This window comes from Gallinula chloropus (genome assembly GCF_964237585.1).
Source record: "Gallinula chloropus genome assembly, chromosome: 17".
Taxonomy (NCBI): Eukaryota; Metazoa; Chordata; class Aves; order Gruiformes; family Rallidae; genus Gallinula; species Gallinula chloropus.
In genome coordinates, this window is record NC_140102.1 from 15,791,149 (window position 1) to 15,804,426 (window position 13,278).

Consider the following 13,278-nt stretch of genomic DNA (forward strand, 5'->3'; position numbering starts at 1 on the left):
TGCCCATCCCTCCAATTGCTCTCAAAGAACAGCTGACCAGAAAAAAACCCCAATGTGCAGGGAAGGTATGCTGTGGAGAAGTCTTGATGTTAACTGACTCTTACCTGTTCTGCTCAGGATCAGGGTTCATAGAGCACACCCAGCTGTCAGGGTAGTTCTTCTCCACTGAACTCAGCTGGAACGGGAGCGTTCGCCACTTCAGACACAAATCTGCGAGACAAAGACTTTGCAAGTCACAAACATGCAGCCTGAGGCATAGTACCATTTTTTTCCATAGTGATTCTCAAGCTCATTTAATGCCCATGGACCACACCAATTTCCAAAGTACATCCAATGATACCAGCACTAATGCCCAAAGGGGAAAAAAAAAGAGAGAGACACAGGATATAGTGAGGCAAATCTTGCTTCACCATCATAAAGTGATTGGAGAAGACCTCAAATCTCATAACAGGACATCCACAGAATCACAGAATGGTTAGGGCTGGAAGGGACCTTAAAGATCATCAAGTTCCCTCTCATCCTATCATTACATTCCATTCTAAAAAGCCCCTCCCCAGCTTTCTTGTAGGCCCCCTTCAGGTACTGGAAGGCTGCTATAAAACCTCCCCAGAGCCCTGTCTTCTCCAGGCTGAACAACCTCACATAAAAATCTGATGATGCCTGACATCAACCAAGGCCAGAGTCACACTTGTTGCTGCAAGGACAGCAGGTACAGATCAAACTGAACAGCCAGTCTGTCCTGAAATCACTGCTCACCTCAGAAGCCAGGCTATGTCTTACTGATATGAACACAAAACATGTCAGAGATTTATCCACTAAAAAAACCCCACATTTATGATCATTTAATAAGTTTTAGATGAACCAGGAAGACAGATTTGGCTTCCAGAGTATTGCTGGCCTACCTGGACATCAACAGCTTAAAAAAACCCCCAAGTTTTGCAAAGAAAATGCAGTAAATCAGGCTCTGGAAGGACATCGACAGCAAAGGACAAGAAGAATGACAGGAAAGCCTCTCCTCTTTGGGAGGGATTTTGAAAGGACTGATAAAACTGTCAAGGCAGCAGAGCCTAACAAAGTAATTCCACACCACTGGCCTCCCACTCCTCACTCCATCCACCTCTCCGAGTCCTGTGTGGAAAATGAGGTGGAGGGAGTTTGGTGTGCCTCTACTCTGAGATAAAACAGCTGTGTTGAAATCTCCCTTACACCTGTAGGGTCTCAGCCAGAGCTGTTCAGAGGTGCATGGAAGAGAACTTGCATTGAACTTGGGAGTCACCTGTAAACAGGTCCCTTGTGTGCTCACACATGGCCAGCACATCAGAACACGTTAGGTGGCCACTTCCCATTGCCTACAGGGAAGATGGGATGGGTGGCTTTAGCCAATTCCAGTTCCTATGACATCTCTAAGTCCATTCTCACCACTGCTGCTGGCCACACCTGCCCCATGCTATAAGGGCACCTGAAGAACAAACCAGTTAGTACTCCACACAGGAAAGGAACCTTATGTCAAGTGGTCTAAAGGTACCATCAAGTGCAGAGCAGCTCACAGAAGAAGAGAAGCCCTAGAAGGTGATAATGATGGTAAAGCTCTTCTCAAATCTCCTAAGCTGGTCCTCACTGGCAGCTAGGAGTCCCTCCCCCCTTGCCCAGGGAGAGCAGACACACCACACTGAATGGTGGTAGGGATCTCCATGGCTCTTCGGCGCTTGTACCGCAGTTCACTCGATGGAGGCTGGTTCCAGTTTGCTGACAAATAACCAAATTCATCCCAGAACTTGATGATACCTCTCTGGGCTGGAAAATAAACAAACCCCCCAGTCAGTATGGAGCCATGACCACCAAACCCATTGCCCACACTCTGGGCTGCCCTCTGGCCTCCAAAGTTTCCCCTTCCAGCCCCTGGGAATTGCTTCATACCTATAGCAACATCTTTCCAATACTGAGCCAGATGGTCTCCCATGGCCTTCAGCAAGTGTCGATACTCTTTGGCATCAGCAAAGTCCTGTTTATTATGGGTTGGCTCCAGAACTAAATAGGGTACATCCACCACACCTACCACTCCACCACACGCCCTGGAAGAGGGATACACAGTCACAAGCATCAGTGCACTACCAGGTCCCTCAGAGAAACAACACTGAAAAGAGCAGGTTCCCCACCCTTGTCAAGCCATCCATTCCTGCAGCAGGACTGGGGTTAATTTATCACCTCTAAATCCCTCAAGCTGGCAGACAAAAAGCCAGCTGGGCTCCAGTGTTTGTATTTACAGTCCAAACCTATTCTCCCCCTGTCCCCAGAACGATGCAGGATTGCTACCAGTCAGCCCCAAATACCATCACTGAGCACAAGAGCCTTGGGCTGCTGCAGAGATTACCACAGCCTGTGTGGACCAGCCTCTGGCAGGAAACCAGGGAAATCTTCAGCAATATTAAAATACAACTTACTTTTCATAATGCAAACTACAGGCTGACAAGTCAAGCCTCGTGCTTGTGAAGGATGATTACTGCAGAACGAGCATAACCTAAGAGAGATGCAGGAACACACCAGGCTTAAGGGAAAAGATTGCTGAGAAGTCTCTGGGAACTCACATGCCACCCTCCAGCTGTGGGCCCACCTTCTCATACATCTTGATCAGTCGGCTGCAGTTGTAGATGAACATCCCATCCAGCTCCCGCCGCTCAATATTCACACCAAAGATAAAGCTCAGCTCTTTGGGTTCCTTCAGTGCCCTGGGAGAGAGTGAAGGTGAACCCCAGAGATGGTGAGAATAAAGCTAATTACCATCCAGCACCTTGGAGCATCACAGGTTTACTCACAGCTGTCCTGGAGTCTGCTAGTGCTGAAAAAACAGGAGCATCTGCTGAATGCATGTCACATGAAACAACACCCCAACTTTGCAATACAAGCACCAGTTTAGGCTGGACAGTATCTGTTCAGATAAGGTAAATATTAATTTGGATGTATTTTCTCCTTCAGGAATGAATTCTGCTTTTTATTTCAGCTCTGCTTGTTCAAAAAAGTGACAGGTAACTGGTTTTCTGGAAGTATCATTGGGTGCAGACTGGTCCTCTCCAATGCTATTTCACTTTGTGTTCTCCACATGTATTTCCCTATGCAAGGTAAGCTATGGGAATTCATTTTTTTGATGCAAAATTACAGTCTTGATAGTCATATTCTGGGAAAGTTCTCACCAATTACAAGTTCAAAAGCTTGAAAATACAACACACAGCCCAGGCAGAACTTTTTTTTCCTGGATTTGTACCATTTCTGCTTTATCTGAGCAGCAGGAGACTCCAACAGAAATTGGTCTCAACTATGTTTTGGAGCACATATGGATTTCTGAATCTTTGATTACCATCAATTGTATCTCCTGAGGTACAGAAAGCCTCAGGAGACTGAGATCTCTTTGCATTATAAATCAAATTGTGTCCCTCAGACAGAATTATTGCTCTTCAACAGACTAAATCAAGAAGGTTCCACAGCTCCCAGGAGATCCACCCTGAGGACTTCTCAGAATAAGGACCCTCAGGTTCAGGCTGAAGGTATCAAAACAAACTGCAAAGCACAGGCTGTACCACTGCCATACCAATCCCTTTCATTTTTGACCTCCCTTATTCTTCCCCCCCCCCATCAAATTCTTAGCACTTAATTGCTTTATCCCAATTAGAAATTTGACTTCTCCCTAAGTGAGATAGTTGAAGATAGTGGAATTCTTTAAAATGATCTGTTGGCTGTCTACTGATAGCAGCTTTGAAAAGAACCCAAGCTGTGCATGCATGAGCACTGCACAATAATAATCTGCAGATAGAAGAGTCAAGTCTGACTTAACAGTCACACAGCTCAAAATAACCCCCTGAAATAGATTCATTTCATGTTTGCTTTCTGTTTGAAACCATCCTCCCCCTGCACAGATGTTTCAGTACCCTGCAGTGCACCTTCCTTTAAAACCAGGACTAAAACAAGTGACGAGGAAAACATCTGGAATGGTAGTTTTAAATAACTTTAAACCTAAACCTTTGCCAAAATCAATGGAAAGTGTTTTTCTGCCAACACAGAAACTGGGTGAGACTGTCAGCCCTTTGGCCTCAGCTCATCCAGGTGGATTTGAGAGCATGAGCAGGTGCAGTGAAACACTCAACTTGGGGTTAACTTTCTTTTTCTAACATCTGGAAAAAGATCTAGAACCTTAAAGGTCAAGTAACAAGGGGCACTCATCTACAGAGCAGGAAGGGCATCTCATCTTTATCCAACAGGAGAGTCAACCATCCTCCAAAGCAAGGGAAATCCAGCCCCCCAGGATTTTATTCCTAGGACTTTAGTATCTGTCCTATCCACTGGATTTATGACCTAACTGTAAACAGGCTTTGGGAAACAGAAAGAAGTTCATAGAATCATAGAATGGTCTGGGTTGGAAGGGACCCCAAGGATCACAGAGCTCCAACCCCCCTGCCACAGGCCTGGAGCTACACAAGGTTGCCCAGGGCCCCATCCAACCTGGCCTTGAACACCTCCAGGGATGGGGAATCTACTACTTCTCTGGGCAGCCTGTTCCAGCACTTCACAGTTCTTTCATTCAAGTGCTGAGCAACAGAGAAATAGCAGCAAACTGGCCCAGGACATTCTCTGTAACTCAAACCCTGAGAAGCTACAGAAGTTGTTTCGTACAAAGATTTCCTTTTATTCACATTTTCAGGAGTTTCTTCTGTTTTCTGCATCAAGTAGATGCTTTTGGAAGAGCCTGGCCCTCTGCACTGTGTCTGATTACTGGTGATGAGCACAGGGATGCAGGGAAAGCCATTCCCCTGCCCAGGAGCACAAGTGGCCATGTCCACACAGAGATCGAGGCAACAGACCTTGTCCTCTGCCCTTGGGTGGCTGTGTGTTGGCTGTCCCATACATCTATTTTTCTCATCATCACATATTTGAAATCTGACTGTATCTACAATGGGGGTATCCTTCTACACCAGATGGCTTACAAACCTTAGATTTAAACAGAAAGAACTGCTCCAGAAGACCTGGAATCTCTCCTTTCCAACTAGTCAATAAAGGGCACAGAGAAGCTGTTACCAAAAACTTTGTATTGTTGGAGTTCTTTGTGGCTGTTCAGCTGTTTTTAAAAGAAAAAGTGTTTTTCCCACTGCCAGGAAGGCCAGAAGACCAGTCACAAAATTTTACCTTGTGCACTGTTGTCAAACCATAAATGAAAAGAAAAACTGTCCATGGAAAAGCACAGGGAAGCAGAATGAACCAGCTTCTCCCAAGAGCTCCTGCATTCTTCAGATCACAACTCTGGCACTTCTAAATTAACTTTGTATTTATTTATTTGTAGTATCTTAAGATACATTAGATGTATCTCTGGCAAGAAGTCTGGGAAAGTTCTGACCTAAGCAGCCATGTAAAGCAGCATGCAAAACCCCCAGGTGGGAACAGAGAACTGGTACATACAAATCCCTAACCTTCCAAGACTCAGCACTGCTTTGAAGAACGTTTGTTTCTGGTGATGACTTGATGTGTGAAATGCATATGACAAATTTGCAAAGAATGAAATATTCCTGTGAGCACATCACTAGCAAAGTTAATTGCAACCAGGAGTAAGTTACAACAATGCCTTGGGATTTCACATTACTGGCTACAACAGAACTCAGGAAGCTTTTAGAGAACATCTCTGGAACTCTAAAAGCCATGACATAGAATCATAGACTGGTCTAGGTTGGGAGGGACCCCAAGGATCACAGAGCTCCAACCTCCTGCCACAGGCAGGGACACCAACCTCCAGGCCTGGAACTACACAAGGCTGCCCAGGGCCCCATCCAACCTGGCCTTGAACACCCCCAGGGATGGGGCACCCACCCCCTCTCTGGGCAGCCTGTTCCAGCCCCTCACCACTCTCTCTGCAAAGACCTAAGATCTCATCTCACCCTTCTCTCCTCCAGCTTCACTCCATCCCCCTTGTCCTGCCAGTCTCTGCCCTTTAACAAGCTGACTCCCCTCCTGCTCCTCTGCTCACACAGTCTGTATGTCATTGTCACTTGCTAACATTTGTTTGAATCTCACCTACAGCTGGAAAGCAAAGGAGTGAAAAAAGCAACACAAAAAGCTAGAAGAAGCCTGACAAGCTGACAGGCCCCAAGAGCAAACCAGCCACAGCAAAAGGTGTCTCCCAGCAAGTAAGAAGGAACCAGCAGAAGCCACCGCACTGGCCACAGACGATGGACACAGGGCTCAGAGCTTTGATCTGAGCTGCTCTCTCCACCACACAAGCACAGTAGGAGAGACCCCTGAGCCCATGGAGGGAAGAGCCTGGGAAATCAGAGCCACTGCATTTGAGCCCCCCCTGCACTCACCGCTGCTTGGCATCCTTGATCCTCTTCTTGACGTCCGCCTCCCGGCGCATGGTGATCGCCGTGTTCTGCACTTGACGTAGTGTCACCTGCAAACAGGCACTGCACAGTGAGCTGCTGCTGGGAAAGGCAGCACATTCACTCACCTCGCTGGTTTTCTCCCCCCCTTGAAGAGCTCAGAAAGGTTTTACATGTAAAGAATTCCTCAACAGCTGAGGGTGACTTTCTGCATGCCTTTATGTTTAGGGCAGCACTGGCTGCTGGGCTGCCTGAGCATCTACAAGGTTGGTTGGAAGAAAATAGATGTTTAGTTACATGTAGACAAGGTAACTGTAACCAGAGGGTAATGGAGGCACAGGGAAACAGCCAGGGTGCATGGATACTGCTGTTTCCATTAGGTACTAATACAAAGTACAGTATTTTAAGCTGGTGTCACCTGCTGACATGGCCTGGTGACCCCACCTGCCCTCCTCCAACCCAGCAGTGGGCTGGGTCTCAGCCTTGCCCCTGTCAAAGAGCAACAGCACTGCTGGGAGGAAGCAAACAGCCTCCAATGCTTCAGAGCCAGCTGCCTAGGCATGAAAGAGAAACAGCCAAAAAGCACCCAATTTCACTTCTGTTCAAATCCTGCCTGTTCCCTGGGCTCTTCTGCAGAGGCTGCTGCACAGTGAAGTGCCTGGGGGCTGGGGGTGCCTTCCCACTCAGGAGATATTGGAAGTTGTGGGCAGGGGAATGTCAACATGCTTCCCACTTTGGCTGGAAACCACATGTGGATGTTGATGGGCATCCAGTGGTGATGCAGAGACGCCTCAACGCTGCTGCACTTCAGTGCCAACTGAAGACACCTGCTTAGCTGCCCAGCCAGCACCACCCCAGAGCCAGGGCTCAGTGCCTAACGTGTGATGTGCTGCCAGAGCTGCAGGCTCACCCTGGACTCCCTGGTGAGGTCCCCTCCCAGGCGCAGCTCCAGGGCACGGGCTTTGCTCTCCGCCTCGCGAGCCTTCTCGTCCGCTGGAACAGAAGGGAAAAGTATCATTCAGCACACAGAGAGCATCCCAAGACCAAACACAAGGAGATCAACTGTCAGACAGCCTTTGCTGAACTGCCAGGTCCATGGGGAAAAGGTAACACAGAAAGGTACAGGGTAAAACCTTCTGCATGAGGGGCACCACTGGCATAGGACCTTGAACTTGCTCAGAGGTCTCAGTGAACGTGGGCACAGCAGCACTAGACCCTACAAAAGAGTCTCCAAAGGAAGGATCCACGAGGAAGTTAGCAAGGGCATCCCAAGAATAAGGACACAAGTGGCCCAGACTCTTCTCCCCAGAAGCATAAAAGGCAGGGAAAGGTTCTCACAAAACAAAGGCTGAGTTCAGGTTTGAAAAGGGGTCACAGAGAGGCAATTGCAGAGATGAAGGTAAAGGACTACTCTCAGGAATGTTTTGATCTTTGATAACTGATAAATTTTGCCTGGAAAAAGACAACTCACAAAACACAGGATAGTGTTCTGGAAACCCACCACTACATCTGGAAACCCACCACTACACCTGTCCCTTCCACACTTAAAAGACATTCCCCAATTTACTCTCTCCCAGACTACCAGTAAGGCTGCCTTGCAGTAGGTATCCATCACCCTCACACTGCTCAAGACTCATTCAATAAATTCCATTTTCAGTGAGGAAATTCCTTCCTAAAATTCCAAAGTTGCTTTGGTAAAACTGCACCATATGCCTTGCACCATCTGCATCCAAAAGCACATTGGCTACACCCTGCTCACATTCCCCTTTCAGATCAGAAGCTTCTTCTGCTCACAGCTGTAAAAGAACTACAGGGACCTGTTGGAGTGAGTCCAGAGGAGGCCATGGAGATGGTCTGAAGGCTGGAACACCTCTGCTCTGGAGACAGGCTGAGAGAGCTGGGGGGCTTCAGCCTGCAGCTGACAAAGCTCTGGGGAGACCTTTAAGCCTCTTCCAGTCCCTCGAGGGGCTCCAGGAAAGCTGGAGGGTGGTGGGCAACAAGAGCAGGGAGGGACAGGCCAAAGGGAATGGCCATCAGCTGTAGGAGGGCAGCTGGAGAGCAGATGGGAGACAGAAATCCTTGCCAGGGAGGGTGGAGAGGCCCTGGCACAGGATGCCCAGAGAAGCTGTGGCTGTCCCTGGACACCTGGCAGGGTTCAAGGCCAGGTTGAATGGGGCTTGGGGACCCTGGGCTGGTGGGGGTGTCCCTGCCCATGGCAGGGGGTTGGAACCCAGTGGTCTTTGAGGTCCCTTCCCACCCAAACCAGCCCACCATTCTACAAACCAGCTGAGTATGTCATCTTCCTCTGTTCCCCAGGCCATGAGGTACATGGGGGTAAACATGGCCCAGCAGCTAAAGCCCTTCTTGGGTGAGGAAAGTTTGAGCTGCAGTTGTCACCTGAAAGCACCAAACTTGGCTACATGTGGAGGGAGACAGAGAGGAGCTGCTGTGACCCAGGTTGGGGCAAGGCCCTGCCAGCACCTGCAGCCCGTGGGGAGAGACAGAGACACAGAGAGGAGAGAGAGAGAGACCCAGACCGGAGCAGGTTTGCTGGGGGGGCTGGTGACCCCGTGGGGGACCAGGCTGGAGCAGTCTGGGCCTGAAGGACTGAGAGACACTCTGTGGTTGCTGACTGCAGCCAGAGCAGTGCCCCACGCTGGGGCAGCTGGGGAAGAGCTGAAGCCCCGTGGGAAAGGACTCCCGCTGGAGAAGCTCCTGGAGGACTGTCTGCTGTGGGTGGGACCCCAGGGTGCAGCAGGGGAAGGGGGTGAGGAAAACATCTGGTGAGGAACTGACCCAAACCCCCATTGCCCCAGTCCCTGCCCCTCCCTGTGCCACAGTGGGGGGAAGAAGGGAGCGAAACCCTGACTAAAGTGCAGTCTGCTGAGAAGGGAGGGGTGGGGGGAGCTGCTTTGAGATCTGGCCCCACTTCTCATCCCCCGACTCTGGTGGCACTGGGGGTGCAGGGCAGGGGCATCAATTAGAGAGTTTTCTGTCCTTTATTCTGTGCTGAGTCTGTTCTGCCCATGACACTGACTGCAGAATGATCTCTCCCTGTCCTTAGCTCCACTCCTCAGCCTCTCAATAGGTATTTTCTCCCTGTTCAGCTGACAAGGGGAGAGATGGAGTGACTTTGGTGGGATCTGGCCTCCACCCAGGGCTAAACCACCACAAGCACCACTGTAGCCTTAATGAACCATAGTGATTTCTAACAGAAACAAGCTGGTACAAATAAAGTATGGATGGAAATGCTTACATCCAAGATGGGTAGAAGAAATGATAAAGCACAGGTTCCAGCTGACCAGAGGCTCACCAGTGTGATGCCTATCCACAAGATGGGCTGGAAGAAGGAACAGGCCTGTTGGTCTGACCTTAGTGCTGGGAAGCAGCTCATCTCAAGTGTGCTCACAGGGCAGGTGCAAGACAACCAGGGGATCAGGCTCAGGCAGCATGGGCTCATGAAAGGCAGGTCCTGCTTGACCAACCTGGTCTCCTCCTACAACCAGGTGACCTGCCCAGTGGTAAAGTGAAAGGCTGTGGCTGTTGTGCACCTGGACTTTAGTAAAGCCTTGGACACTCTCTCCCACAGCATTCTCCTGGTGGCTCAGGGCTTGGACCAGTGCACTCTTTGCTGGGTACAAATCTGGCTGGATGTTCAAGCCAAGAGAGTTGTTGTGCACCATCCAATTGGTGGGCAGTTACAAGCAGTGTTAGCCAGGGCTCAGTTTTGAGGCCTGTCTTGTTCAGTATCATTATCAACGACTTGGATGAGGGTGTTGAGTGCTCCCTCAGTAAGTCTGCATTATTCTATGACACCAAATTGGGCAGGAGTGTTGATCTGCTGGAGGGTAGGAAGGCTCTGCCAAGGGACCGGGCGTCCTGGATCAACGGGCCAAGGTCAGCTGTACAGGGTTTAACAAGGGCATGTATCTGGTCCTGTCCTTGAGTCACAACCACCCCCTGGCAGTGCCACAGGCTTGGGGCAGAGTGGCTGGAGAACTGTCCAGCTGAGAGGGACCTGGGGGTGTTGACTGACAGGCAGCTGGACGTGAGCCAGTGGTGTGCCCAGGTGGCTGAGAACACCAACAGCATCCTGGCCTGTATCAGCCGTGGTGAAGTGATCCTGGCCCTGTACTCTGCAATGGTGGGTTCAGGTTTGGGCTCCTCACTACAAGGAGGAGACTGAGGTGCTAGAGTGTGTCCAGAGAAGGGCAACAGAGCGGTGAAGGGTCTGGAGAACAAGTATGATGAGGAATGGCTGAAGGAGCTGCCCTTGTTTAGTCTGGAGAAGTGCAGGCTGAGGGGAGACCTTGTCATTCTCTACAACTACCTGAAAGGAAATGTAGCCAGGTGGAGGTCAGTCTCTTCTCCCAGGTAACAAGTGACAGGTCAAGAGGAAGCAGCCTCAAGTTGCACAAGGGAGATTGGATATTAGGAGAAATTTCTTCACCATAAGGGTTGTTAAGAGCTGGAACAGGCTGCCCAGGGAGGTGGTGGAGTCACCATCCCTGGAGGTATTTAAAAAAATGTGTAGAGGTGGTGCTTAGGTGTGGGAAGTGGAAAAGCAGCCCTGGAAAAGAGACAGTCCTGCTTGTTGGAGAGAAGCTGCAAAAGCCTGACTCAGTGAAATGTAATCATGCTGGATAGATGGATGTAGATGTAGCTTGAGACAATTAATATAACTTTAATCTGTGTATTTTAAGAAGAGATTTGGTTTGGATTTCAGTAGAATCTGGCTGTGACTGTGTGGGGAAAGCAGCTACAAAACTGAGCCTTGAAGCTAGTGAAGATGGGGACTCATAAATCATGAGACTAACGACCAATTAAGAGACAGAGTATATCTTGTTTTCAGTGAAAAGGAATGTGGTTTTGAGCTCAGATAACCATGGAGAAGAAACATAAAGAGCACCCAGCCTTCATCCCTGAAGACACCAGAAGACCCCCTGAGTGTCCCTGAGCATGCTCTATCTGGGAGGAGTGAATCTAAATGACTTCCTGGGAATAATCTGCATAACCCTGCCTTTTTTTAGCAGTGATAGTGAATATGCAGAGTTCATCTGTCCCAACAGGAGACATCTGGCTTTAAACTGCACACGGGCTGCGTGCCCAGCGCTGCAGGAAAGGATCCCAGCTTCACAGGCACCGAGGCTCAGGAGTTCTCATTCCAGCTTTCTGAGGCATCAAGCCAGAGAAAAAGCAGGGAAGAGCTGTGTAGAGCTGTGGATTTGTGCAGGGAGGTGGCACAGTGGCTCTGGCATGGTAAGAAAGGTGCAGACCGAAAGAAGCCCCTGGGACAACCTTTTCTATAGGAACGTTGTGGTTCTTGTATTCATGAAGAGTTCTGAGACCTGCCAGGAGGCTGCTGCCTCAGCCTTGAGAGGGGATCAAGGTTTGACCAGCTGTTATTCCAGGTGTCTTCCATCCACCCCCATCACAGCCTGTGCCTTTCACCACGCCGCGCTTGGGGACAGGACTGGGTGGCTGGGCTGGGCAGTGCTGGGTTCCACTCCACCACCTTACATGAGCTTTCCCAACCAGAACAATTCTGTCATTCTAGAGGAGTGGCCCATGATTCAGGTAGACATGATTTGGAAACACAACTGGTATGCACTGAGGGATGGTGTGGCTTACACCAAGGCAAGCAGCTAGCCTGCACCTCTGTAGCAGGAGGGCAGCAGCACACCCTACAAGCCATCTCAATCCCCACTCTCCCAACAGGGAGACAACCAAGGAAACACAATAGTGGAGGCACAATCCTGCCTAAGATTTACAGGGAATCAAGAAGATGGCACTATAGCAACTGGATCCCAGAGATTACCAAGCACCTCTCCAAAGAGCAGCACTCCACTGCCAGGTGGAAGGAACCCAAATGCTGTAGCCAGTGTTTGACAACCAGTATCCAGCATCCTCCATGCCCTGGGCAGCACTGCTTGCAGGGATGCATGGGTTTGGTTTGTGGGAACAGAAATAGGCAGAGCCAACTTTGAGCATCAGAATGAAAGTCACCTCTCCTTGCTGTGCAGTGTTACCTCTGAGTTCTGCTCCACCACTTCCCACAGAAGCTCACCCTGAGATTCACAGCAGAGCTGCACTGAGCAATCACCCCCACCATCATGCCACAGCTTGGCTAAACATGACCAACAGGCATTTGGAGACAGCTTAAAACAACTGGTCCATTTGACTCAAAGCTTCTACAGCTGAAACTGGTCAGCTAAATGCAACTGTGTCTAGGCAGAACACAGTGGTAAGCCATAAGGGCACAGGCCAAACTTGCCCAACTAATACAATGACAACTGGCTATGAGTTTGAGGGTTGAAAAATGCATGCCTGAAGTGGGATGAGGAGCATACAGCAGCTGGAATCCACAACCACGTCCTCCCAGGGGACAACAGGCATGGCAGACCCATGGGACTGCCAAGGAAGTCTCTGGACACACTAAAATACACCAGTGCAGAAGATCTCTGTTAGTGAATTTCAGTACTGGACATGCATGTAACTCCTCCCATTGTCTGTCTATCTGCTCTTCAACATCTATAACAGGGGCTCTGGAAATTAGGCAGTGGTGGTACTGAGCTGTCTGGGTGTGCTATTCAGTCCTGGTTCAGAGGGCAGCAGGTAGTCTTTCACAGCTGCCTTGACCAGGAATGGTAACTTTTCCCTGGGTCCATGCACTCACTTTGGGATCTGGATGTGACAGCTTCTCACATGGGGCAGGCTCTTCTTGGGTGTGCCAAAGCCATGTCACCAGGAGTCACAGCTGTCCCTATGGGTTGGGGTTTTTGGGTTCCCCCCCCTCCACCCCATCACTATTATCATAAATTCTGGTTCAACAAGCTGCTTGCAGAGATTCCTCAATCCCTCAGTAGGGTTCTACAGCGTGATAGGTTCCAACACAGCCCTGGCAGCCAGCTGCAGCATCCTG

The 13,278-nt window shown here is 49.6% G+C and overlaps 1 protein-coding gene across 1 annotated transcript in view; it reads right to left on the reverse strand.

The window, feature by feature from the left end:
• Positions 1–13,278, reverse strand: part of LOC311198050 (ATPase MORC2-like) — a 61,095-nt gene that overhangs the window by 13,011 nt on the left and 34,806 nt on the right. The window contains exons 11-16 of the mRNA XM_084271931.1: positions 7,267–7,349; positions 6,342–6,427; positions 2,586–2,726; positions 1,918–2,072; positions 1,666–1,794; positions 105–210 (exon numbers count right to left, since the gene is read on the reverse strand). Coding sequence (XP_084128057.1) covers positions 105–210; positions 1,666–1,794; positions 1,918–2,072; positions 2,586–2,726; positions 6,342–6,427; positions 7,267–7,349 — 700 coding nt within the window. The remainder of the gene's footprint in view (positions 1–104; positions 211–1,665; positions 1,795–1,917; positions 2,073–2,585; positions 2,727–6,341; positions 6,428–7,266; positions 7,350–13,278) is intronic.